Source organism: Nyctibius grandis, chromosome Z (genome assembly GCF_013368605.1).
Source record: "Nyctibius grandis isolate bNycGra1 chromosome Z, bNycGra1.pri, whole genome shotgun sequence".
Classification (NCBI taxonomy): domain Eukaryota; kingdom Metazoa; phylum Chordata; class Aves; order Nyctibiiformes; family Nyctibiidae; genus Nyctibius; species Nyctibius grandis.
In genome coordinates this window covers 13,930,128-13,956,239 of record NC_090695.1, presented here as the reverse complement: position 1 = coordinate 13,956,239, position 26,112 = coordinate 13,930,128, and the positions used below count along the sequence as shown (strand labels likewise).

Here is a 26,112-nt window from a genome sequence, read left to right as displayed (position 1 = left end):
ATGGTTGCTTTTCTTTTATATATAACCTCTAATTATGTGGGTTCAGATTTGGCACTTCATTGCTGGAGTACTGAATATTAAGTGGTTAAAACTTAGAGCAGATCAAATTGTTGCTAACTGCTGTTCACATAGTTTTACCTACACACAACATTGTGCTGGAAGATTTGAATTTGTTTTTCTTTCATCTGTCTCTTGTATTTTGTTTCTTTCTAAATTGATACTTTCTTGGATGAGTATCATAAACTTTCTCAGCTTTCAGCTTCAGAAGTTCATTGCAGATGTGAATATAATCTTCACTAGAAAAAAACCCTTTTATCCTTGTCACATATGTTAAGAACAAATCTGACATTCAAAAAGAACAAGCTAAAGCAAGTCCATGGTTGATCAGTAGATACTGCAGATTGCCAGGAAGTCAGTCTGCTGGGGAAACTGATAGAAAGCCTCTGTTTGCTCCTAAAGCTAAATATAGGGTTTTTTCATAACAATTTGTACAAAGCCTGATACACTGTGCATTTGAAGTATATTTCATTAACAGTACTTATGTCCTGTATCATTAGAATTTGAAAATTAATAGGATTTAAAGTACTCTAGATTTAACTTTTCATTGTATGTACTAATATGTACAATAAATTAATGATAATTCTTATGCCCTGCTTTGTGTATAAGATGCGTTAATCAATCAATCAATGATTTATCAGTCTTTGTATTTTAAGTCACACATGATTATATAATTTAAAAGATGGTGCAGAGAGAGTTTTAGGCATTATTCAAGGGATTTTTATGCATATATAGTTTTATTTATGTGTCTTAAAGCAACAAGTTGTTTTCTGCACTATAAATAGCCCTGATGGAGATTTCTAGTACAAAATGAGAAAGATTTGACATTCAAACTGAAAATCTTACAGAAGGTTCACAATGTGAGTAATTGTCTACTGACATAAAGCAAATGCATTTTTTCAGGTGGTCAGAATAATGAGATTTGAAAAGCTGCAGCCTTATAACTATTGCTGCAGTGAGAATTTTGGAGTAATCATTTGAATCAGTAGCTCATATTTTAGTCTTCGCTTGCAGAATCCTTCCCTGCAAATGCTATAGAATAGAATTATTCAGTGAGGATTTAAAGACAAGTAAAGGACTGAGATATCAAGACTGTCTTGACTTCAAGTCATGCTGATTTTTCAGGCTGCAGAAGATGGTAAAAGAGTGCAAGAGGAACACAGAGTAGTTTTCTATTTCTGTCTTCAAAACAGTTTCCTGGTGTTTATTTGAAAGTTGCCTGTCTTTCATTTTTTTCCAAAACTCTGTTAAATTGCTTTATAGAAAACCTGCACTTAAAACAATTTCATATTTAAACAGATGTTTTGGGTTTTTTTTATTTTAGAAGAACAGGCACATTTCTCTTTTTTGTTAACCTTTGGAGTAAGTAAAATTTATTATATCCTTTTTTTTTTCTTGTTGAAGGAAGTGGGGGAAAGCAAAGAGAAGAGCTGGGACATATTCCTGATTAAAACAGGGGAGGTATGTAGCCAGTTGGCTGTGTAAGCAATGCACTAAGGAGCACTTGTGCTCCCCAGGCTCTCAAAGTGCTGAATTTCTCAAACACTCTGAGCATCACGAGCTGCAGATGAAGGTACAAATGCATCTAGCAACTAGTTTTTAAGTAAACTAAATTTCTCAATTAAAATAGTTTCAGGTACCAATTTTTTTCCCCCAGTACCTTCAAAATAGACACTTGCAATTTTATGCTAAAATTTTGTCTATTTGAATTCCAGGCTGATGGAAGTTATACTGGTGTCTAATGGTTCTCCCTTGTTCTTTTAAGTGAATTAGGCAAGTCCTTATACACCTTTGTTTCTGTTGCTTTGGGCTGTTGTGGGGTTTTTTTTGTTTGTTTTGGTTTGGTTTTTTTAATTGTGTATTTTGAAAAGTCTTGTAGGTTTTGTAACATCTGGTTACAAAAGATGAGAAATAGGCTTCCTAGCTTGGGCAGCAGCACATTCTTGATACTGTGGTATTTGGTCACTTCCTGTAAGGCATTTGGAGGGGTTATGTGCTTTGTATTTGCCTTTGCCACCAGCAATTAGAAAAGACTCCTGTCCCCCTGAGCACACCGAAGTAGACTACCCCTTGATTTTCCTGAGCTATGTATGCACTCAGTTTCTCCTGTTATTCATGCATTGAGAAAAGCTATTTTTACATGGTTTTGATCTTAAATTTTACAGAAATGTGATGGTAGATGTACTTCGTTTACTCAAAATTAGAACTAATTTGCGATTTTAAGAAACTCCAGATTTAAGGGACTAAATTGAGCCATCATACAAATAGAAATGCTGTTTGTGATGCATTCCATCAGATTCCATCAAGGTTGAACATATGCTAACCAAATGTATCAGATTTAGATGTCTGCCAGAAGGCTTATGGGAAAGGGGAGAACCAGATGACTTATATGAAGTTGGCCACCCAACCACCTACTTTAAGACATCGTCTAGACTTTCAGACACAAGAAGAACAAAAATTGCTGAATGAATGTGAAGGTTTAGGAGAGTGCTGAATTTTTCTTTCAACAATTCAGAGGAATCAGAGACAGCAAAGACACCTATCATTAATGTATTTCTGTTTTGAGGGGGCTGGGGAGGGAAGGGTTAGAAAACCAAACAAATAGTTTGTATAAAAACCAGTTTAAATAAGTTGCATAAAAGTTCTACTGGGAATTTTAAGCCAATTGGTATTGGCTTGATGTGCTTCAGTGGTTATTCTGCCAGCTTAATAAATACAGAGACAGAATAGAAAACCTGGTATGAACAGGAGATGAGAGGTCATACTTGTTATGACTTTGAATACCAGTTGCACTAAAGACAATTTTTCACCGTTGCTGGAGGGAAAGAAATCAGAATTTTCTCATTAGACTGTGATAAGCAAATACTTCTATTTTTATGGTGTGAAGGAAAGATTTGACTCGTTTCTGTCACCTTCAGCGTCAAATGATATTTTTGGTTCTGTGAAGCACTTTATTCTTGTTTTTTGTTTCCATGCATGTCTAGTGCTCTCCTTTCCAGGCAGCTTTCAGGAAAGATAATGATTAAATGTAAGAAAAGTTTTATTTTTCTTAAAATTTATTACTTACAATCTCTTGATACTCACATTCCTGTGGTTTCTGATTAATCTGTTGAAAGTGTCTAAGCTGCATGACATACTACCATCAGCTGTTTTCTTTCTTCCAGTCCTTTCCTTGAAAAATACTCTGCTGCAGAAAGGTTCTATTGATCTTGAATATTTTGGGGTTTTGGGATATCTGCTATGATTTTCAAGGCAACATGGACTGCATGGATCCCTCGTTGAGAAAGAAAACGGTAGCATGTAAAGTAGTCTTCAGAAATCTTTGTAATCTACCACTCTCTATAATGAATGTTTGAAATAAGAAGGATAACTAATAGGAGTGTGCACGTAAAGTGCCATTTTGAGATGATGTGTCTTTTTGTTGCCTGTAGTGAAATACCTGGGGGGTTTCTTTTTCTTACCAGAGAGAACTAGCAATGCAATTTGTTACAAAATACCTGCTAATATGTTGTTTTACCCTGATTACCTTCCTGTATGTCTCCTGCTTAGCATGCTCTGGTCTGACCCTTAGAGGTATACCTTGAATTTGAGGGTAGTTTAGTTGGACTTGCATAACTTGGAAAATACAAAAAATTCCTTCTTGGATGGTGCAATTAAGTAGCTGTTTTTTTTAAAAAAAAATTTTTTTTCATTACTTTTCTACCTCTTCCTTCAGTACTTGAATTCTAATCAGTTCAATTTGAAAGTAATGCTTATATTATCTCCTGACCTGTAACTTACATTTCTTTGAATGCGTAGGAGATGAGATCTCTTTCAGTCTCTTTTCATTTGTCATTTCTCCGATATGAGTAAGAAAATAAAATCTTTTGTTGAGATTAAAGCTGATTTTTTTTTAGGTTTTGATTCTTCTTGATAATATGTGAATAATTTTAATAAAAAATGTCAGTTACTTATTTTTACTTTCTAATCAGTTCAAAGGCTTTCAATCTAATGTATTTTGAAAATAAGCAATGAAGTACAGGAATAATGTATTTAAAGCAACGTTCATTTTGTTTGCAGAAATGTTAAATGATATCCTTCCAGTAGAGTTTATATTGTTAGCATCTGTTCTGTTCTGTAGTGGACGGATTTGGGATGTGTCAGTTACCTTGTTCAGCAGAGGTACCTCGTACAGGTTAAGCAGGTTCTTTTGCCATTAGCTAGCCCTTAACAAATGAAGACTATGATGTTCACCGATTGTGGGGTTTTTTGTTTTATTCTGGCTCTTCTCCCATTATTTTAATTATTTGATTGAAAAATAATTACATAATGTAATCTAAAAAAATATTTTCCAAAATTGCCATTTCTAGATCTGAGAAGGCAATTTTATATGTATTCCATGTGGATGGTTAAGTTTTACTTTGTGGTAAGAACTTAGATGCTGAATACAAATTGGACACTTTATAACCAAATGGTAAGAATGTATTTATGTTCCTGTTTTTGTTGTCACTGTTATCATCCTCTTGATTATAGTAAAAATAAGCACTGAGCACTATGAAATCACCTCGTTTCATCAAGAACGCACAGACACAAAACATGATCACAACCAGCATGAGTTCATTGAAGGCTTACATCAAAACAACCAGATTTTAAGAAGGGTTTAGGAAGGAATCACTCCTTGGGTGTGCCTGCTGCAAGAGGCTGGGTTGGTTGGCAATACTGGGACTGGTAGATTGCTGGATCTTGAAGTAATCATCTGTCATACTTTTAATTTAGGTAGTTCTACAGTAGAAAAACAGTGTAAAACCCAAATGAATGAATTTAAAGAGGCAAGAAAACAGCTGTCATTTATCACTTCTGCTTTTTGATGCATACAGAATTATATAGACCTACTTGTGCAAATTGTCAAACAAGCAATTCCATCAATTTAATGGAGTAACTTCAGTAACCAATAATAGCTAGCAGACTTTTCTTTTTTCTTCATTATCTACTTAGCGAACATCTGGGGGAAAAATCTGCAACTTTTTCTTTATACATACAGAACACATTTTTACAGTACATATTTATAGGCACGGTTGATAGCAGGCATTTATTGTTGAAGTAACTACTCTCTTATAAAATCACTTATATTGTGGTTTAAGTGAGTCTGCCTAAGTGAGTTTTTATTTTGGGTAAAACGGCCCAGTTATAAAAAAAAAAAGGTGAAAATACGTTGTTTTGAGAATTTATTTTCTTAGGATTATTCCTTAGAGAAAATTCAGTATCTTCTGACTCTGAATGTGTTCTTGAAACTTCAGAATGTTGTATATCCTGGCTGTGCTAAAATGTGACTAGCTGAAAAATTTCTGAAGAAGTGTAGTTCTATGTATATGGTAGAACTTCTTTCAGAGGCTGGTGGTTAAATTTTTCATATTCTTTCATGCACACAGCTTTACATACAGATAGCTTTTGCAGATAATCAAGTATGCTTCCTCTTTTCTTTGCAGTTGTTATCCCAGAACTGCTATGCGTGAGCACCTAGAGCAGGTAATTTAGTGCAGTCTCTTTTCTTCTTTGCTGTCAGCAGTACAGCATGGATGAAGAGGTTAAATACATGGAACGGAAAGGGGCAGTTGGAGGAAAGAGGCAGCAGGTGAATAGAAGTGTGAGAGACGAGATTAAGCCTGGGGCAACTAGAAGTGGAGGTAATTGGGAGATTTAGAACAGAAGGAACAAAGGTGAAATGAGTATGATCTAGCAGGGGCTCCTAACTTAGGAGGATCTGTAGCCACATGACAAAAAACCTGGCGACAAACCTAGGAGATTTATGTCAGCTTTGCTTCCCTGATGATCAGATATGACATACTGGCAACACACCTCACTGTCTTTCTCTGTGGTGTTCACAGAGGATAACAGTCTTCTAGGAACAAGTAAAAAATATAAAGGTACATAGGATCTTCATTGGTATGGAACAGGCAAAGAAAGAATAGTTGCTATTCCTGTATTGCAGAGAGAAGGAAGCATACAGTGAAATTACAAGAGATAATGAGAAATGTTTTTCATACTAGTTGAATTGTAGAAATGCAATGGTAGAGTCTTTTGGGTTCCAAGAAAACTGTTAGACAAGTTCACGGTCCATCAGAAGCTATGAAGCAATGTGGTCTATGTCCCATCTCTGACTGAGGATGTCCTTAAACTGCACATTGCTAGAAGCTGGGAGAATATAACCAGAAGTACTATGTCTTTTAAGCTCCTGTTCTTTGCTAAGAAGAAGGGTTACTGGACTATAAGGGACCTTCAGTGTGACCCAGATAAGTCTCATTTGGCTAAAGGTTCTCTAATAAATCTGAACTTTACAGACTTTTACTGTTCCGTTGCCCCTCAGTATGCTTATGAAGACATTTATTCCAAGTCTGATGTGAGCGTAATATGGTGTTTATTGGCCAAGATGTGCCTTTATCAGACTACTTGGTAGTTGCTTGCTTTTTAAAGTTGTTGTAAAACTCTCTTCTTCAGGATGGCTATTGACTGTTATTTTATTACCATAGGAGTTTGGCAGGAGTAGAAATTTCATGGTCTGGCTGATCTTAGAGTCAGAAAAAGACAGAACTAAACTCAGAAGATCCTCTGTTTCATCTCCCTGCATGCAGGCAGAACTGAGTAAATATTAACGTGCTTTGCTCTTTGCTGTATAATTTTGTATAGTGTGTTCTTAATTTCCACTGGCCTGTGTTCAGAGTGTATTCCACTGTTTTACAATATCAAAGCTTTTTGTGAGATTCAGTCTAAACAATTAAAATAAAGACTTTTTTTTTCTTGTTTGTCATTAGCCGTGAGAAATGGTTAGTCACAGTTTCTGTGATCTTGAGTGAACCAGACACATACAACTTTTCCTCATAGCCCTTACTGTGTTTTTTAAGGTTTTTTTTAACTTCTTATGATTTTATAAACGTTCCAATGAATTGCACAGTGACATCCTGACTCTTCCAGTAGTGAACTGAAGAAGTGCTCTAATGAGTTTGTCTTCAGCATTTAAGGGGCTAAATTTGATTTCATTCTTCTGTTGTTTTGGATGTTTGACCAGTTGTAAACTTTTATTCTACTTATGTTCTGCTGGGTATTTTTATTATTTCAGTTTGAAGGTTAATTAAGATACTTATAAGAGAGATTTAATAAAGCCAGTGTAAAAATAAGCTACTTAAAAATGCATAGGTTTTGTTAAGTGCTCTCTCTGCCCTAGTCTCTTTCTCTCTCACCAACCCACACGTGCACATTTTAGATTTTTTCCCCATAATAAGGAATTATATTGTCATTTCTGGTTACAGCTTAGTTTTATGAAAACTGAGATTTAAAACTAAAACAGCTGAAAACAATTAATGTATCATAAAGGACCCAATAAGGCTGCAGAAATAGGTTAAAAGGTACATATTCAAAGGAAAGGGCTTTTTGTTTTCAAGTATTGCATGAATAGTTGTGTCATTGTAATTTCCTTGCCAATTTTTGGTCAAGAACCAGAGTTCTTTATCTTTCTTACTGGAAGTCCATAACCTTGGAGGTTCCCTTTCTCCCTCCGGAAGCCTTCAGAAATTCTGAGATAAAACTGTACAAAGGTAGCTGAAATTCAATAAGCAAAAATAAATCAAACTACTTTAAAAAGGGAAAAGTAGATGTAAATTACAGAAGGAAGTGATATTGTGAAACAAATGACCATTGATTCTATGAGTGCTTATACCAAAAGGAATGGCAGAAGGCTCTTGTGAATCATAGAGGAGAACAGCTTTTATGTTCTGGATGTACTTGCAGATAAACCAGTATTCAGAAATGATTTAATTCATTCATTCTGCTCCCATTGTCAGCAATCAGACAAGATTTGCAAGAACATTTATACCCAGGAAGAAAACCAATACTGTGAAACTCCTGAAACAATGAAAGGATTTTTGAGTCATGCATGAGAGCCTTCCCAGAAGAGGGAACTCAGCCCATATGGTCTCTTGAAGTTACTCTTTAGCTTTACCTGTGTAGCAAAGATGTAAACATTTTCTATGTTCTAGCACATTGATGAAGTTAAGATTTAACAGGAACACATGTGATGAAGGCAATCTAAATGGTACCAGAGTATTTTGATTTGTGAATTTTAAAAAGTGCAGGAGGTGGTCTGCCCTGAGTAGTTCCCTCTTTATGCTTTGCCAGACTTTTTGTCTCTTGGGTGGGATGCTGTGTAATGATTTTTGATGTTTATAGGGATTCTTCTGTACAAGACAAAATAAAGCCTGAGGCAAGGTAAGTAGAGAGAAGAGAGAACAGAAGGATAGATAAAGAGCAGAACAGGAAGAAAACTCACACACATCTTTTCAATTATTAATGGGAATGCTCTCCTGCATGTCTCATCGAGGCTTAGGCTGTGGATGTGTTACAGAAAAGACTCATAAAGGAATATGAAACCTGAAAGTGAAGTGAATATACCCAGCTATGGAACTATTTATTTTTGCATTATCATTCATTATCTAGAAAGATGCTTGGGTTATGTCTAGCAGTGGTCACAGAAAGTTAAGCTGCTGATTCCCATAGCCATCAGATTTCCTGGTTTCACTTTCATTGGCACAGCTTCATCTGTGGTAGCAGTGCGGGCAGTACCGATGGAAGCTGCTGGCAGCCCATCTATAGTGTCTTAGCTGGAGTATCATCTAGTTCCCTGTGAGCAGAGTGGGGAGAGAGAGTTGAAGCAATCAGATGACATTTGTACTTCCCCTGTGCGAATTCTTTCTTTTTCATATAAACATGCTGATGGATTTCACTTGCAGAACTGGTTGATATGTATTCTTTCAGATATTACATGCAAATTTTTAATCCCTTCTCAAAATTCCATTTTATTGCCATATGGATATTTTAACATACTTGATTTTAATTACATTTGGTGCTTATTTCACATAATGGTAGAACATGGAAATTACGAAACATCAGTAAGAATAGTGGGGTAGTGCTGGTGAACACAAAGGTGTTCCAGTCTGCAGGGATCCTGAGGCTCATTTGAAATCCCTGGGACAAAAGACAAGTGGTCTGTGTTATGTTCATTTAGGATAATATATGGAAATAATAAATAAGTATGTTGATGGTCCTTGTGAGGAAAAGCTGTCATGCTGACTGCTGTTTCCAAAGACATAAAATACTAACCAATTAAGGGAATGGGGTGACTAATAACAAAATCCAACAATTTATTGTTTGATGAATTATTTATTCTGTGTATTCTGTGGGGGGAGAGATACAGTGTGTCAGGTTTTCTGACAGCATAATTCTGTTGAAGTTCATTGAATTGTGCCAGTAAAGATTTTGGTTTTATAATCTCAGCTACTGCAGCAAATAAATGTAGTTCTTTTATGAGAAAGTTCAAATCAGTAGCAATTAGTATTCTCCAAGCCTAATTTTCCACCTGATAATTGAAGACAAATTTAATTAGAAAAGGTAAGTTTGGGAATTCTGATGGTAGCAGATCATCTGCTTGCATATGACTTCATTGAACAGTCTCCTGCTTCTCCTCCCTTTTGAGCATGTTCTGATAGTAGTCACTGCACCGAGGCTGCAGTGTGCTTTAGCTGTGTGCTTCAGGATTTTTTCATTTTACCCTGTGTTTGACTTGGTCTCCATATTAATTTTGAAATTAATGTATAAAATAATAAACTTCAAGTGAGGTAGAGCATGGATGCGATTGCACGGTCTTTTTGTGCATACAGTAGTCTGAATTTTTAAAATATTGATTTGATTGTCTCTCCTTATCTTATGGGTGAGGACTTTCTGGATCTGTCTCCGTAAACACTGAGGTTGGTCTTGCTGTGGCTGTTACTGCCTCTTCCTTTCCACCTTTGCCTTACAGATTTCACAACTTGCCTCTTCATGAGTGTTTACCGCAGGGCTTTTTTAAGGGATCATCTGAAACTGATCCTGTGGTCTTTAGTTTGTTAATTTTTCCTCTCCCTCTGCTGCTTTTAGGGTGGATTTGTTTGTTTGTTTATTGTCACACTGCAAGGCACAGTAGGAGGGTAATTGTCTATCAGATGTACTGTAGATTTTACTATTGATCACATTGTGCAGTAACAGTAGGATGTCAAATTGAATTTTAAGCTCTTTAATGTTGCATCACTGATGATGGCTGGTAAGTGATGTACCCCTACTGATATGTCATACCCTGGGTCTTGTTTTGGGGTTCTTAGACTTTGGACATTCCTGAGAGTTTAACTAGTTCCTGGTGATAAAGCAGTTTGGAAACTTATTTAATTTCTTTTTGAGCAGATTGCTTCAGATGTTATCTTTGACGTGTTTTTTTAACGTTACACGTTTTCTCTGTGGTTGGATGCAGGTACAGCCCTAACAGTAGTGTCTGTTTTGTGGTAGAGTGAGATGTGCTCTCTGGCCCTTGACTTTTCAGGGAAAGCACCAAATATGGCTGAGGGTCTGTGCTGCAGGCATCTGGCCATAGCAGGGTGTCCAGATAGACCATCCTGAACTCAGACGTAGAAGGAAGGAAAACCCTGTTGTTTGTGGTGCTCCAAATAGGAGATATTTCAAATGTAATACGTGTGGATCAGTGCGATTTTGTGCTGAATCTCTGTTTCACTAACTATAGAGACTTCTAGATCTTCACATCTTTCTTGCAATCAGTTGTTACGGTTCAAATGTTTTCGATTTTATTTTTGAGTACACTACGGAGAACCTTCAAGCCAGCTTCTGTGTTTGTATCCTTAACATTCATAGTTCTACTTTGTACTCTCACATTTTGTTACCAGCATATTGTTCCCTTCTGTTTGGATAGAAATTATTTGTAGGTACAAACAACTCTGACATAACTGGACATGGTATGTTTCTTCAAGGTGGTTGTAGAAACTGGGCTGTTAAAACATAAACTACTTTCAGTTTGTGTGTAGAAATATCCTTTGAAAGAAGAGGAAAGATAAGGATCTAAAATAGCCTATTTTAAAGGGTATAGCTATTTTGTCCCATTCCTTAGTTTTCTTTATTTGATCCTGTGTGTATTTATTATTTGAAACTTCATTGCTAATAAAATCTCTCATTGAATACTTTTTTCTAAATATTTTCACTTTCCCTTTTCTCTCTGTAGGTGGAAGAAATTGTTGATATAGGAGCATTTGCCCCAGAAGACATTCATGTTCCCAAAATCTATGTTGATCGTCTGATACAAGGAGAGAAGTTTGAGAAGAGAATTGAAGTAAGTAGCTGAACTTCTTGGTCACAACATATTTCAGCTTAGGGTGTATTTTAGAATTTACAGAGTTTTTACTCTAGCCACTAAGTCTTAGCATGGAGAAAATAGTGTGAGAAACACTTGTCAAGTTTTGCTAAGTACTGGAGCTTAGGTAGGTACTTAGGTTGTTAGTAGTTAGGTGGGGGGCCGGAGAATTGAGCCTTGTTTCTTATACCTTAGCTTCTCTCTCTTCAGTCCCTGAATAATTTAGAGCAACTGCTTGTAGTCCTGGATGGCTTTAACACAGTTGAAAATTTGGTGGAAAATACTACTTCATTCTCCTTCGTTCTCTCAGTTCACTTTCAGTAGACACAACAAGGGGAACACCTAGAATAAGAGCTGACTTTGACACTGAGATACTTTAGTTTCTACCAGAGAGCTTTTGGCATGGGCGTGTACGGCCAGTCTCCACCCACTTTGTGCTGTGTATTGAATTACATTACATTGCAAAGGTCCTGGAACCTTTCTTTACTTTTGTCTAATCAGGACCTTTTTTAGCCAGTGGCATTTCTCGTCTGAATAAAAGATGTCAATAACTATTAAAAATTGCAGCAATAATATGCCATCTCTGAAAACATCCATGAAAATGATGGTTACGTAATTGTTGTTCTTTGTTTCTGTGGCTTTGCCTCGCTCAAGCTATGTCCCTATATTCATTTTGGTGATGTGACAGTGCTCTTAAAGTGCAATTGAAAATTCTGTATTTCTCCTGTGTACAATTCTGTATTTCTCCTGTCCCACCTACTCTGGAGGTGGGAATTATTCAAAATGTCATCAGTAGAACTGGTGGAGGGGGAGATACATGACACAAGGAAAAAAACATCTTGGGGAAAAAAAAGTGCAGAAAGGAACTGTAATAATTAAACTTTTATTATTAAAATCAAGTCACAAAGTCCTAGAAAGTCATACAAGGCCTTTTCTCTGAGTAAACTCTTTTATGAATGTTAAGGTTAAAAAGCTTTTTTTCCCCTTCCATCTGTTCATTCTGCAAAAGAGTATTGCATGTTGTTGAATATTTGACTGGAAACAAATGTGTCAAACCTGTTGTGGGTTTTTTTTTTTCTTTCTCTGGGCATTTTGTGTTTGACTGCAATTAATGGCCTGTTTCCTTCTTCTGAATGGATGCAGTATCTCACAGAAAAGCTTTTACCTTTCATGAGATGTGTTTAAGAAAAGACTGGACATGGCACTTAGTGCCCATGGTCTAGTTGACATGGTGGTGTCAGGACAATGGTTGGACTCGATGATCCCAGAGGTCTCTTCCAACTTGATTGATTCTGTGATTCTGTGATTCTGAGAGAAATCCATTCTGCATTTGTTAAACTGCTGCTCTTATTGCAGTTTGGCAGTGGATGAAGAGGTGACTCTCTGACTAGGGAATACCTTCATTCAAATGCCTGATTTTCTTTGGTCTGGCTGCATAAGTGAATACACCTACCTAGTCAACTGCCCCCTTCCCTATATGCTTAAGAAAAGAAGGAAATTGGCGGTGGGGGGAAGCTACTATAAACTGCACAACAAAGTTGTAACAGAGATTAATTTCGTTTGTGTGATTTTGTAATTCTGGCAGTGGCACCTCTCATTAATAGAAGTGTAGGAAGGAAATGGCAGATAAAAGGTTATATATGAAGGAAGTGGCTGTGCATATGAAAGCGTTGAGTATGACAAGTGGTAAGAGGAGGGATGAGGAATAAAGAGAATAAAAAGAAGCTAGTCTGTCATAATTCTTACTGGCTTTAAATAGCAGTTCCTGCCTAATTTGGCTCAGACGTGGTCCCTCTAGTTCAAGTCATACCTTCTATCCAACCTTCTCTTTGCTGCAGAAAAACCCTCTGTGATTATTCTTACTTTTTCCATAACTTGCAAGTGAAGCAATTCTAGGGAAAATAGCCAAGGCATAAAAAGGAAGTTGCTGGGAAATTCGAGAGGATCGATACCAACTGTTTCTGATTGCCTAAGAGGAAAGTGACTTCCAACATGGGGAAAAAACACACTGCAAATGTTCTTTTGTGGTGATGAAAAGGAAGAGAGGATAATTTTGCCTGATGTGTTCATTATGGCCTGAAGTAGGAGAGGACGTGAAAACATAGGGGCTGCAGGACATGATGTTGCCCAGGGCAGTTTTATATGCATGGGAGAGACGTGCAAAGAACATAATCTATGTAAACAATAGTTAACAAAAATGGTCTTACAGACTTCTTGAATGTCATGGCATTTTCACCTGCATATGATTTAGAAAGCATCAACTTAAGGCCAGGAAATCTTGGGAAACAACTTCAGGCAGATTTATGCAAGATTATACAGATTTATGTTTGAAAATTTAGTTGCTTAGCTCCTAGTATCTTTAGATGACTGGCATTTGTCTGTCTCATGGATATAAATCTAGAATAGCACCATCGAATTGAATGAATGCAGAAAGAGAGCAGTATTTGTATTTTAGGGTGACATTTAACAAATCTATTTAGGTATCTCTGGGGTAATGAATCTCAGACTTGCTAGTATTTGCAGTAATGCTTGGTGCCTTCTTAACCAGTTGTCGATGTATCACGTACTCTCTCAGCCTTGGCAATACAGACAAATAACATATTGCTCTAAGGCTATCATTGGGGATATTTGATGACTCCATTGGCTTAGATAAGCTTGAACTGGTAGAATAAAAGGTCATTTTTTGTAGAAGATAGATAAATAACGTTATTCTTAGACCAGGTATCTCAGTGCAATCACAAATCAGGCTTCTGTGTCTTGAGAAGCAAGAATCTGGATTCTAATCTTTACGTATGATTACTTCTTCTTTTGCAGCGCTTATCAATCCGAAAGCCTGAAGACTCAAAAGCCAAACAAAAACAAGAAGACAATGTGAGGGAGAGGATCATCAGACGGGCTGCTTTGGAGTTTGAGGATGGCATGTATGGTATCCTTCAGCTGTGCTATAGGTTAAAGTGATGATTCACTAGAATAACAACCACAGCTGTTTTGTTTAAGACAGGTTAATTACCACGCTCATTATCTTTTCCAGAGTCTGGGATTCTCTCATTTTATTAACACCCTATTGAAACAGACGGGATGTTAAGACATAGGGTACCTGGAGATTTTATCCAGGGGTATCTGGAGAGTCTGTTAGCAGTTGAATGTTTTGCAAGAATTTCTTGAAAAAGTGACACAGATTGGAAATGAAGCTTACTTGCACTGTAGGTTTTTTATCATGTAAAGCATTTGACAGAATGCAATTAGGCAGTCCAAATGGCAAAATTCATCACAAATATGAGGCATCTAACTAAAAATGAATGTGTTCATGACGAGAACAGTTCTAATCCAATCATAGTACAATGGTAACTTTTTTTAATTTACTAGTTTGCAATAAGTGTGTTCCTGCTTGTGCCTTAACCAGTTCTCTTCAGCTAATCTGGGAATTGGAATCCCACTGCTGGCCAGTAACTTCATCAGTCCAGACATAACTGTTCACTTACAGAGTGAAAATGGAGTCCTGGGTTTGGTAAGAATATACCTTGGTCACTTATTGCAGTGTACTTACCTTGTAGTGGCTGGGTTTAACTCCTCACCCACCCCCAACTTCATGATAATTTTACTAAAAATCATGATCAAATATATTCAAAATACAAACCACACAAACCCCCCACTTCATTGTTATTGAGTAATTCTGACAGCCTCTAACAATATGTCCAGCAGTCCTGATATGTTAGTTGATGTACATGTTATGTAGTTAGCTTGTATGATCAGGGATGTTGTTCTGCTAAAGATAAAAAAAATGCATGTCTGTGATGATCTGTTTTCAGTAATAAGCATTAGAAATAATAAAGGAGTTATGAATTATATCTCGAAGGTATTTTAATATAAAGCTGACATATGTCTGTGTTGTTGTCAGGGTCCTTATCCACTTGAAAATGAAGTAGATCCAGACCTGATTAATGCAGGTAAAGTCTTTGAAATAAATTTAATTTGTGGAAAATGATTATTCATTGTTAAGCTAAAAATTTTCTTTTGATTCAGTATTTGAACCCAGACTCCTGTTTTATTTACTTATAAATATTAATGTATTTGTCTTCTTTTAAGGGAAGGTTGGTTTTGATTAATGGAGATATTGAGTATTCTAGTTAGAGAGCCTATGCTTTGATGCATTTTAATAGCTACTGAAGGAAACTCTCTTCCAGGCCAGGCAGTAAAGGGTCAAATCTTCCTTTTCAGAAGTGAGATTGTTTTGTGAAGCCTATATGCGAATATGGATTGTTTTCCGGCTACTTTTCACCTTGTGTCTTCTAGAAAATGGTTTTCAGTGATTTGTGTTTGGGACATGTTTTAAAACGTCCTGTGTATAATGGCTTGGCTTATTCCTGGCTAGCAAGTTGCCAGGAATGCAACTCATTTGCATTTGCAGAGGGTATGGTAGCCAGGGCAGGGGGAATGAGCTCGCCAAAGGGGACCTGACACACTGGAAGGCTCTACTGCGGGAGGCTGCTTTTGCTACTTTAGGGGAGGAATGCCAGTCCTCATGTACTGTTTTTGCCCAGCTGTTCTGGGGCATTTCACCTCAGAAGCAGCCATGCAATGTAAAAACTTGAGCTTTTTACGGTTTAGTGTGTCTGTCTGATTTGTGTTTTCTTCATGGAAAGTTGTGCCTGTGTCCATTCTCTGTCTCCATGTGAAATTGCACCTATGTATTACACTGTGACGAACAGGAGTAGGCCTTGGCACCTTGTAAATTCTGATTGGTGTTAAATGGTATAGGTTATAGACCCATAGCTGACATCTAGAGTTGTTTTTTCATATGGAAAACCTATGTGGTTTTTATTTTTTATTTAGGTATCATATACGTATGGGTGTGTACGTATGTGTCTATATGGACAGTACCTTTCTCAGCAGCTGTTAGCAAGTACAGTTTAAAACTCTGAAAAGTCAAAGGAGATAAAGCACTGACATCAAACAAGCTTTTAATTTAATATCAGGGTGCAGTCCAGCAGTTGTTCACTGACTTGAAACATTTGCTGCCTGGCTTAACTAATTGATACCATTATCACACTGCTACGTTATTGCCCCTGTTTCAGTTTTATGTTTTAAATAAGGAGTTATATAAGGCCATCTTCTGATTTCATATAAGAAATTATTAAGGAATTGAGTCCAGCATTTCACCAGTAGCTAGGTAACTTGTGATACAGTGTATGAAGGAAAATGTCGGAGGCACGTGAGAGCTGTGTTAAGGCTTGAATTGAAATTGAAGGGTTTTTTTTAAAAAAAAAATTATTGAAGGTGTCACTGAAAGGAAAAAATTGTTTAGAATAAGAAACATTTACTATGAAAGGTGAAATTACATACATGCACATTAGAACTTAAGTTCTAATATGGGTGCATTAAAAATGAACACGTTAACAGAGTAATGATGGAAAAAAATTCCAAGAACTTGATAAATACTCTGAAAAATCATTGTGCTTTTATATGGATGTCAAGATGATCTTGAATCGCTATTTATGGTTGATAATATTTTTGAAGAGAGAATCTTGCAGGGATGAACCTAACATAAGAGGTCGCAATGCAACATGGAAATCAGATTATTCTAGTATTGGTAATTTAGTGTTAAGCCCCTTCACATCTTCCTCTGAAGCTGCAGTAGACAGGACGCAGGATAGGTGAACCTCAGCTCTACCACCAAAATTATTATTGTTATCGTTGCTGAAACATTCAGAAGCTGCTAAATCCCACTGACACTTAGTTGAATTATGAGCATTATAGGTGCCTTCCAGCCAAATTTATAAAATCATGTAAATAAAACAGAAGCTAAATGGCAAAGGAATAGGATTTAATTCTGTTCGCATTTGTCAACTGGAATGGTTCAATATCAGCCCCCAAAGTCCACATTTTCAAAATATACTCCTGGTTTGGGCTTTTGCCAAGTTTTTACCTGCAAATGTAATTGTATTTCTCTGAAATATATGTGGGTTTTTTGTTTGTCCCATTTTCTGAATGTCTCACAAGAAGTTTATCTTCACTGTAATTGAAAGGTAGACTTCTGTCTTACAGCAGAAATATTTACAAGTAGTGACTTCCTGATAGCATTCAAGAAGTGGGTAATATGGTGCTCCTGTTACATTGTTCTGTGGTCCTCAGCCTGTGTCTCTTTTCTTCTCAGCATTGCCTTAGCTTGTCACTTTACCCCAGGGTTCTGGCTCCATACTGCTGCTTGCAGGCTGTGTTGTCTCTCTCCCATTGCCTTGGGCGGGTACCTGGTAGGGAAAGAAAATTCGGGCAGTCTCAGCAGGTCTAGGTGTTAGTATGGTGAATTCTTGTGATCTGACTGTAAGACCACTTGTATGACCTTAATTCTGTACTATTTTGTGTGTCAAAATTTAATTTCCATACAATGTCTTGGCATATAATATACATCAATTGAACTCAAATTAAAGCAGGTAACTTAGGTCTCTGTTTTAACTTTCCTACAGTGTTTCCTTCCCTTTTCCCATCCTTCTAGTTAATATCATTGCCTCTTTTTCCCTGTTTTCTGGAAACTGTTTAATGATGTTTCATTCCTCTTCCCCTTTGTTTTTACACTAACTTTTTCTTCACAATGTCATCTGGTGCTAAAGTATTTTGGTGTTTTTTCTCTCAAGTTTCCCATGCTCGGTTTATAATTTCACCTTTGGCTGTGTTTCTTATGCCTTTCCAGAGGTGCTCTGTACACGTGGTTGTTGCTTAGACTGATTCAAAGTGCTGTCAGGAGAGGAAAGAGAAGGCTCTGGACAGAGTCAAAATAAGACACTTCCATGTGTGCTCCATTGCTTGACCCAAGCACTGCGCAGAGAACAGTGCGCAGAAGCACATTTTCATAGAATCATAGAATGGTTTCGGTTGGAAGGGACCTTAAAGATCATCTACTTCCAACCCCCCTGCCATGGGCAGGGACACCTTCCACTAGACCAGGGTGCTCAAATCCCCATCCAACCTGGCCTTAAACACTGCCAGGGAGGGGGCAGCCACAACTTCTCTGGGCAACCTCTTGCACTGTCTCACCACCCTCACAGGAAAGAATTTCTTCCTAACATCTAATCTAAATCTACCCTCTTTCAGTTTAAAACCGTTCCCCCTCATCCTATCACTACATGCCCTTGTAAAAACTCCCTCTCCCACTTTCCTGTAGCCCCTTCAGGTACTGGAAGGCTGCTGGAAGGTCTCCCCAGTGCCTTCTCTTCTCCAGGCTGAACAGCCCCAACTCTCTCAGCCTCTCTTCATAGGAGAGGTGCTCCAGCCCCCTGATCATCTTCGTGGCCCTCCTCTGGATTCGCTCCAACAGGCCCATGTCCTTGCTACGCTGGGGGCCCCAGAGCTGCACAAGTTTCTTGTGCACTTCAACGAAGCAAGAGTGGGCTAGAGCTGTCATTTATTTTCCTGTGTTCTACATCATTATCACTCTAGACTGTTCAGTCTGGTCTGCTCACTCTTCCTTGCAACCTCCCTGTCTACTGAAGATGCTCCTTCTCTATTTCAAAAGAGTTATCTCTCACTTTTTTTCTGTTGATAGAGCAGAAAGCTGAAGTCCACAGCGATTTCTTAGCCTGTGGTGTCAGTGATGTCTTGCCCGGAACTGCTGGTGGCCAAAGAGCGGGCAATCCTATAATTAAAAACTGTAACAAACTGCTTCACAATTTATTATGATTGATTTGGTTTACATGTGACACAGTAAGTGTAATCAGGTCCATAGCTGTACAGAATCCAAAGGAATTTGATAAAAACCCCTTATTGCTTGATTAATAGCTGTGACTTCATTTGTCAAAGAGACAAAATACATACATACTACAGCTTATTTCTTTTACAGGTAAGGAGACAGTCACTGTTCTTCCAGGCTCTTCCTATTTCTCTAGCGATGAATCATTTGCAATGATAAGAGGGTACGTAACAACACAAACCCCGATCTTTTGAAATATGAAAAGAATAAACTGAATCAGTGACTGGACTCATTAGTAATTCTTTGAAATGTGGTTAGCATTTAACAACCTGTAAAATATCATGGACTTAACCAGTGATGGTTTACAGAGGATTAGGTCTAGCTATTGGAAATAGAAAAACACTGTAACTAATAGATACCATAGCGATGTTCGTGTCTACCACCACCTGGCAGTATATAAATACATTTATAAGTATGTTTTAACAACTACTTTTTGGTCATTTCCAAGTATCTAATCTGTACTTGCACTCTGTATAGTCTTTGCTCAGCTTGCAACTGTGATCCTCATTCCACCTCCCTAATGGAAATTCACCATCTGCACCTGTTTTTTGTTTGTTTTTCGGGAAGGAGGTTGGATGCAAACAAACACTAAATCCTAATGGCTCTGAAAAGATAATGAGTGCATGTAAATATGTGAAGGAGTGCACTTAAAAGTATGAGTTCAGAGCTGATTGACTGTGCATGCAATTAACCAAAACCAGACAAAAGTAATAACATTTCTGCGGCTCAATAGGCAGACAGAAGAATTTGTATCAGCAGTACATCTAGAGGGGAAAAAACAACCAAGTACGTGTGTGACAGAATGGTTGCTACCTCTGTTGTATGCCACTGTTTTTATATCGATGTAATGAGAATGTGAACAAAAGCTTGTTAAGATTTGTGGGCTGTTGCTTGAACATGATATACTAATTACACCCTTTCTGTTGCCAGAGGCCATGTTGATTTGACAATGCTTGGAGCTATGCAGGTGTCTAAGTATGGTGACCTGGCCAACTGGATGATTCCTGTAAGTAGATGTTTGCACTACTGTTAATGCACTGTATTTAGGATAATATAAATGTAGCTGAGGGTCAGGCAAAGGAGAAAAGGACTGAAGCAGAATGGGGAATGTGAAGCTCAAAGCATTAAAATAGAAGACATGTGCAGCTTTAAAGTTAACAGGTTTTCTTGCGTGCTGCTGGCACCAAGCAATCAATTATCAGGAGTCAGCCCTCTAAAATTATGCTTGTGCTAAGCATTGTGAAAAGCTAAACATGATTTATGTAAGCTTGTTTCCTTCCTCTTGAGTCTGTGCCTTTCAAATGTCACATTTTTTTGCTGAGGACTGATGCTTTTTCTTGAGAGTGACAACTCTTGCATAGTTGTACCTGGAGCAAGAAAGAGAAGGAAAGTGTAAAACAGCATGTAGCTCATCAATAAAATTATAAAAAAAGTCTACATTATTTTTCTCAGTGTTGCTGTCAAAGGATCATAGCATTGCCATTTTGAATACATCTAGAAGGAAGCAATACTACTGTATTTACCCGAATAATCCTACAGGTTTCAACGACAGAAATACAAGCTAATCCCAGTATTATTAAAGCAGCTGATGACACTGAGCCATTCTTTGAATACAGTTTATGTTTTATCATTAAACAACATACGTATCTTTAATGTGGTTTACAAGTTTGATATATTGAACAGCTTTCAATATGGTACTTTCTGATACTGTTTGTATCAGAGATGTCTGGAAAGAAATTTTCTTTTTAACCTGATTTAAGGTAATATGAGGCATATTTCTATCTGTTGGAGAAGTGCTAAAGGTCTCAGGAAAGTCTTTGAAAACTGAAAGCCAAGTAGAGGGGGAAAAAACCCAAATGAATGTCCTGTCTGTTGGAGAAGCATTAGTTGAGCCCAGCAGTCTGTGTGACTTCCCCAGCAGGCCTGTGAGCATACAAGTCGTGGAGTGCTGACTGGATCATAAGCTGCTTTTAGCAAGAGGGGACAAAGACAGGGTCTGTACAGGCAGACATGGGAGAAAGGGTTATCTGAAGGGCTATTCCAGGTGTCTGTGTGAGTGATTGTGAGGGATGCAAAGGGGTTATGGCTAGGTTGGAATATGGCACATAGGAGATAAATCCATAAGAAAACAGTCTTCCTTAGATATTCTTACAGCACAACCTGGTTTTATGGTCACACAACTGAGAACAGATGGACTAGTGCTGGCTGGATCTTTTCAGTCCCCACTGATACAAGTGCTAGCTTTTTCAAGACTTTTATACTTGCAGTGTCATCCAGTTAATATTGTGAAAAAAGGGGTCTGAAAATTAATGCTGCTATAAGTGCATCACTCTGGGATCCTGTGTGCTCTTCTATTGCTGTTTTAAGTCTTTTGGTAGAACTCCATGTTTTAAACATTATGTGATGGTCAGATATACTGTAGGCGTCGAAGTATGATGTGCATTAAGGTAATACTGCTTAGTGTCACATTGTCCAGTTCCAATTTCCTTTTTTGTCTTAACAAGAACTTGTCACTGGAATCTAAAATAACGAAATCAGCCTCTATGGGGGAACCCACACACACTTTGAAATATAAAGGATAAATCAAATTACATTTTTAACCCTAGGTTTGCTGTTTGAGCCAAGGCACAAGTATGATAGTGTAAGTTTTCAAGGAGTTGGAACCTTGGGTAACTAAAATTGGGGTTCATCTGATTTGTCCATGGATCTATATCTTAAAGGTGTGATAAGTCACCCAAACCCTTAATTATATATTTTCAATAGCTAACTGTAAAAACTTACATTTAGTAAACTCTATTTCTTTCAGATGATTGATGTAAATAAATATAAATAATCTACACTGTCAGCCCAGTCCTGCAGGTATTTGTCACTGAGAAGCTGTGGGATATTTTTTACTTCATGTCAGTCTAAGAACTACTCTTTTCTTTTACTGGATGAAGTAGCTCTGGTTTTGTGAAAGCACTTCCTTCACTTTAACTTATGATGGCTGTGATGTCTTTTACAAGTAGAAATTACTTGCTTACATAGTGACTTTTAAAAATGATACTAAATTATTACATTCTCTGTCAAAATTTTGCAGATAGACTAGAAAAAATATTGAAAGGTAAGTTGTTACAGTATAAACTATTTTTTTTTTTTAAATAGTATTTAGAGATCTTATAGGCACAGTTCTAGATTATTTTAATCTGTACACGTTTTTATTTCAATTGTCAGATGAATTCTAGGTTTTGCTTAGCTGGGTTGCCTTAGACTGTCATTCTCTTAATACTTTTGCAAAATGAATGTCACTATATAAACGTGTCCCTAGACTATCCTTTATATTCAAGATATTACTTAACTCCTGAGATTTTCTTATTTGACAAGCCTTTGGTCCTGCAAAAGCAGTGTTAGATGTTCCTGCACCTGTTAAAGCCTTCTGTTTACTCAAGCTGTTTCTGAAAGGCCTATTAGAAAGCAGAAGGGGGTGGGTTGAATTTTAGGTAGGAAGAAATGCTTTGTTTGCTTTTTTGTTGCTTGTGTAAATTGGAGCAGCAGGAGTTCAAAATACCCAAATGAACAAATAATAAATGAAGATTCCTGCTCTAAAGTGTTCCTAGTAAACCAGCAAAAATGCACCTCTAGTGATAGCTCACTTCAAAACATAGTGAAATGTTCGAAAAAAGGCACTCCTGAATCATCAGTGGATAGGTTTTAATGCCAAAAAATCCCAGTAATTTCAACTGACCATATTGGTATCTCAGGATATAAAATTTCATGCAGTTGCATCTGTGCTGAATCTAAAAGCTATACTAGAGCATTCATTCTTGAAAAGCAATGTCATGAGCCAGAGCAATTCATCACTTGTTTTCTTGCTTGGTTTCATTTTACTTGAGGTGGGTTTTCTTGTTTTCTTTTTTTTTTTTTTTTTAAAAAAAAGCCCATTGTGCTATATTTCCAGTTTTATTTTTATTTTGACCTCCACTCCCATTGGCTTTTCCTAGGACTTTCCTGCTATGTTCCAAAGCTTTTTAGCGAGCAGCGTTTGGGGTTGTTATTCATTATAGTGTTTGTAAATAGACTAACAGGACTCTCTTTTTAAATTAAAACTTGCAGTTAAAATCAACATGTGTTGCCATTTTCTCATGCCAACTTTTGTTGTTTTTCATAGTTCTGTATTTTCTGTGTTTGACAAAATTAGTCATGCTTAACAAACATTTTCTAAACTTGATAAACTACATGTATTTATATTTCTTACAACAAAGTATGTTTTGATATTGTTTAAGTATTGAATCAAAAATGAAATTTATGCTCAGGATACATATACAGTTATCTTTAGAGAAAGAGGTGAAAATTCAGCTTTTACTGTATTTAGATAAACTTCAAGATATTTTCCACAGATATTTTCTCAATATATTCAGTTGACTGTCCAGAGCTTGTTTGATTCCTATTAGCATCAGTTTCCAAAGATAAGTCACAATTGGAGACTGTATCATTTTGTGGTATTTTAAACTTGCTAGTAACATCTGTGTTGAAGCAAAACATTTAACAGTTTAAACTGCTTCTAAAAACTCAACTTTAGCTTTTGTCCTAGACTTAGGCTGAACAAAAGCACAGCATTCAAAGAAACTGCAGGCACAAATAATACTTAAAATGCCACACAGTGCTTTCAGAGACTAAGTAATATTCAGTTTTCCAGTAGCTTTGTGCACTTTTTATTCAGGATACTTTTTGCCATATAGGTGTTAAACTCATTTTTCTAATCATGATGTTGTAATTCTTTCACTGACAGTTTTTATGACTTGTCTTTCAAGATCTGAACTATCAAAAGGTGAAGCCATCATTTTGCATTAATAAAACAGATACATTTACAAACATATTTCTTGAAACATTGAAGCTTTGATTGTAGTCTTTTTTTCTTAAAACTGTGCAGACTTACATATTCCTTCCTTCAGTGCTTTATGTTCTCTAGAAGATGCTGATTTTAGTTTTCCATCCATATTAAGGGCATTATTTTCCATATCCGTATTCCATATCTAGATATTTTCCATATCTAGAGTTTCTTATTTTGCTTATGAAGATCATAGAATCATAGAATAGTTTGGGTTGGAAGGGACCTTGACAGGTCAGCTAGTCCAACCCCCCTGCAGTGAGCAGGGACATCTTCTGCTACATCAGGTTGCTCAGAGCCCCGTCCAACCTGACCTTGAATGTTTCCAGGGACGGGACAACTTCTGCCTCTCTGGGCAACCTGTTCCAGTGTCTCACCACCATCATCATAATAAATGTCTTCCTTATATCTAGTCTGAATTTACCGCCTTTTAGTTTAAAACCATTACCCCTTGTCCTGTTGCTGCAGGCCCTGCTAAAAAGTTTGTCCCCATCTTTCTTATAAGCCCCCTTCCTTACAAGTACTGGAACACCACAATAAGGTCTCCCTGGAGCCTTATCTTCTCCAGGCTGAACAACCTCAACTCTTTCAGCCTTTCTTCGTAGGAGAGGTGCTCCATCCCTTTGATCATTTTTGTGGCCCTCCTCTGGACCCCATCCAACAGGTCCATGTCTTGTGCTGAGGACTCCAGAGCTCAATGCAGTAGTCCAGGTGGGGTGTCAGCAGAGTACAGGGGGAGAATCACCTCCCTTGACCTACTGGTCATGCTTCTTTTGCTTGAGCACAGGGTATGGTTAGCCTTCTGGGCTGCGAGCACAATTTGCTGGCTCATGTCCATCTTTTCATCTACCAGTAACCCCCTAGTCCTTCTTGGCAGGGCTGCTCTCAATCCCTTCATCCCCCCGTCTGTATTCATACTGGGTGTTGCCCTGACCCACATGCAGGTCCTTACGCTTGGCCTTGTTGAACCTCATGAGGTTGACATGGGCCCACTTCTCAAGCTTGTCCAAGTCCCTCTGAATGGCATCCCTTCCCTCAGGTGTGTCAACTGCACCACTCAGCTTGGTGTTGCCTGCAAACTTGCTGAGGGTGCACTCGATCCCACTGTCTGTGTCACTGATGAAGATATTAAACAGTACTGGTCCCAATATGGACCCCTGAGGAACACCACTTGTCATTGATTTCCATCTGGATATTGAGCCGTTGACCTAGTACTACTCTCTGGATGTGACCATCCAGCCGATTCCTCATCCACCGAACAGTCCACCCATCAAATCCATATCTCTCCAATTTAGAGCAAGAATGTTGTGGGGGACCATGTCAAAGGCCTTACAGAAGTCCAGATAGCTGATATCCATAGCTCTTCCCTTGTCCACTGATGTAGTCACTCCATCAGAGAAGGCCACTACATTGGTCAGGCAAGACTTGCCCTTGGTGAAGCCATGCTGGCTGTCTCAAATCACCTCCCTGTCCTCCATGAGCCTTAGCATAACTTCTAGGAGGATCTGTTCAATGATCTTCCTAGGCACAGAGGTGAGGCTGATGGGTGGTAGTTCCCAGGGTCCTCCTTTCTACCCTTTGTAAAAATAGGGGTGGTGTTTCCCTTTTTCCAGTCATGGGGGATTCACCTGACTACCATGGCTTTTCAGATGTTATAGAGAGTGACTTGGCAACTACATGAGCCAATTCCCTCAGGACTCTGGGATGCATCTCATTAGGTCCCATAGACTTCTGTATGTGCAGGTTCCTCAGGTGATCTCGAACCTGATCTTCTCTTACAATGGGAGGGACTTTGCTCCTGCAGTCCCTGCCTTGTGGTACATCCACTCGAGAGGTGTGGGAAGACAGACTGGCAGTGAAGACTGATGCAAAAAAGTTATTGAGTTCCTCAGCCTTTTCCTCATCTGTTGTCAGCAGTTTGCCAGTCATGTTCATCAGGGGGGTATACTTTCTTTGACTTTCCTGGCTGACATACCTATAGAAGTCCTTCTTATTATTCTTTGTGTCCCTTGCCAAGTTCAGCTCCAGCTTTACCTTGGCCTTCCTGACCCCATCCCTACAGCGTCCCTATACTTTTCCCAGGATATCTGTCCCTGCTTCCACTCCCCATGCGTTTCCTCCTTGTCCTTTAGTTTGATCAGCAGGTCTTGACTCAGCTATGCTGGTCTCTTGCCTTCCTTGCTTGATTTCTTACACATGGGGATCGAGAGCTCTTGCACTCTGTGGAAAGCATCCTTAAGGATCTGC

General features: G+C 37.9%; 1 protein-coding gene across 1 annotated transcript in view; it reads left to right on the top strand.

Annotated features, from left to right (window-relative positions):
- Positions 1-26,112, top strand: part of OXCT1 (3-oxoacid CoA-transferase 1) — a 92,283-nt gene that overhangs the window by 36,414 nt on the left and 29,757 nt on the right. The window contains exons 8-13 of the mRNA XM_068422653.1: positions 11,126-11,233; positions 14,069-14,180; positions 14,668-14,762; positions 15,153-15,201; positions 19,089-19,161; positions 19,929-20,004. Coding sequence (XP_068278754.1) covers positions 11,126-11,233; positions 14,069-14,180; positions 14,668-14,762; positions 15,153-15,201; positions 19,089-19,161; positions 19,929-20,004 — 513 coding nt within the window. The remainder of the gene's footprint in view (positions 1-11,125; positions 11,234-14,068; positions 14,181-14,667; positions 14,763-15,152; positions 15,202-19,088; positions 19,162-19,928; positions 20,005-26,112) is intronic.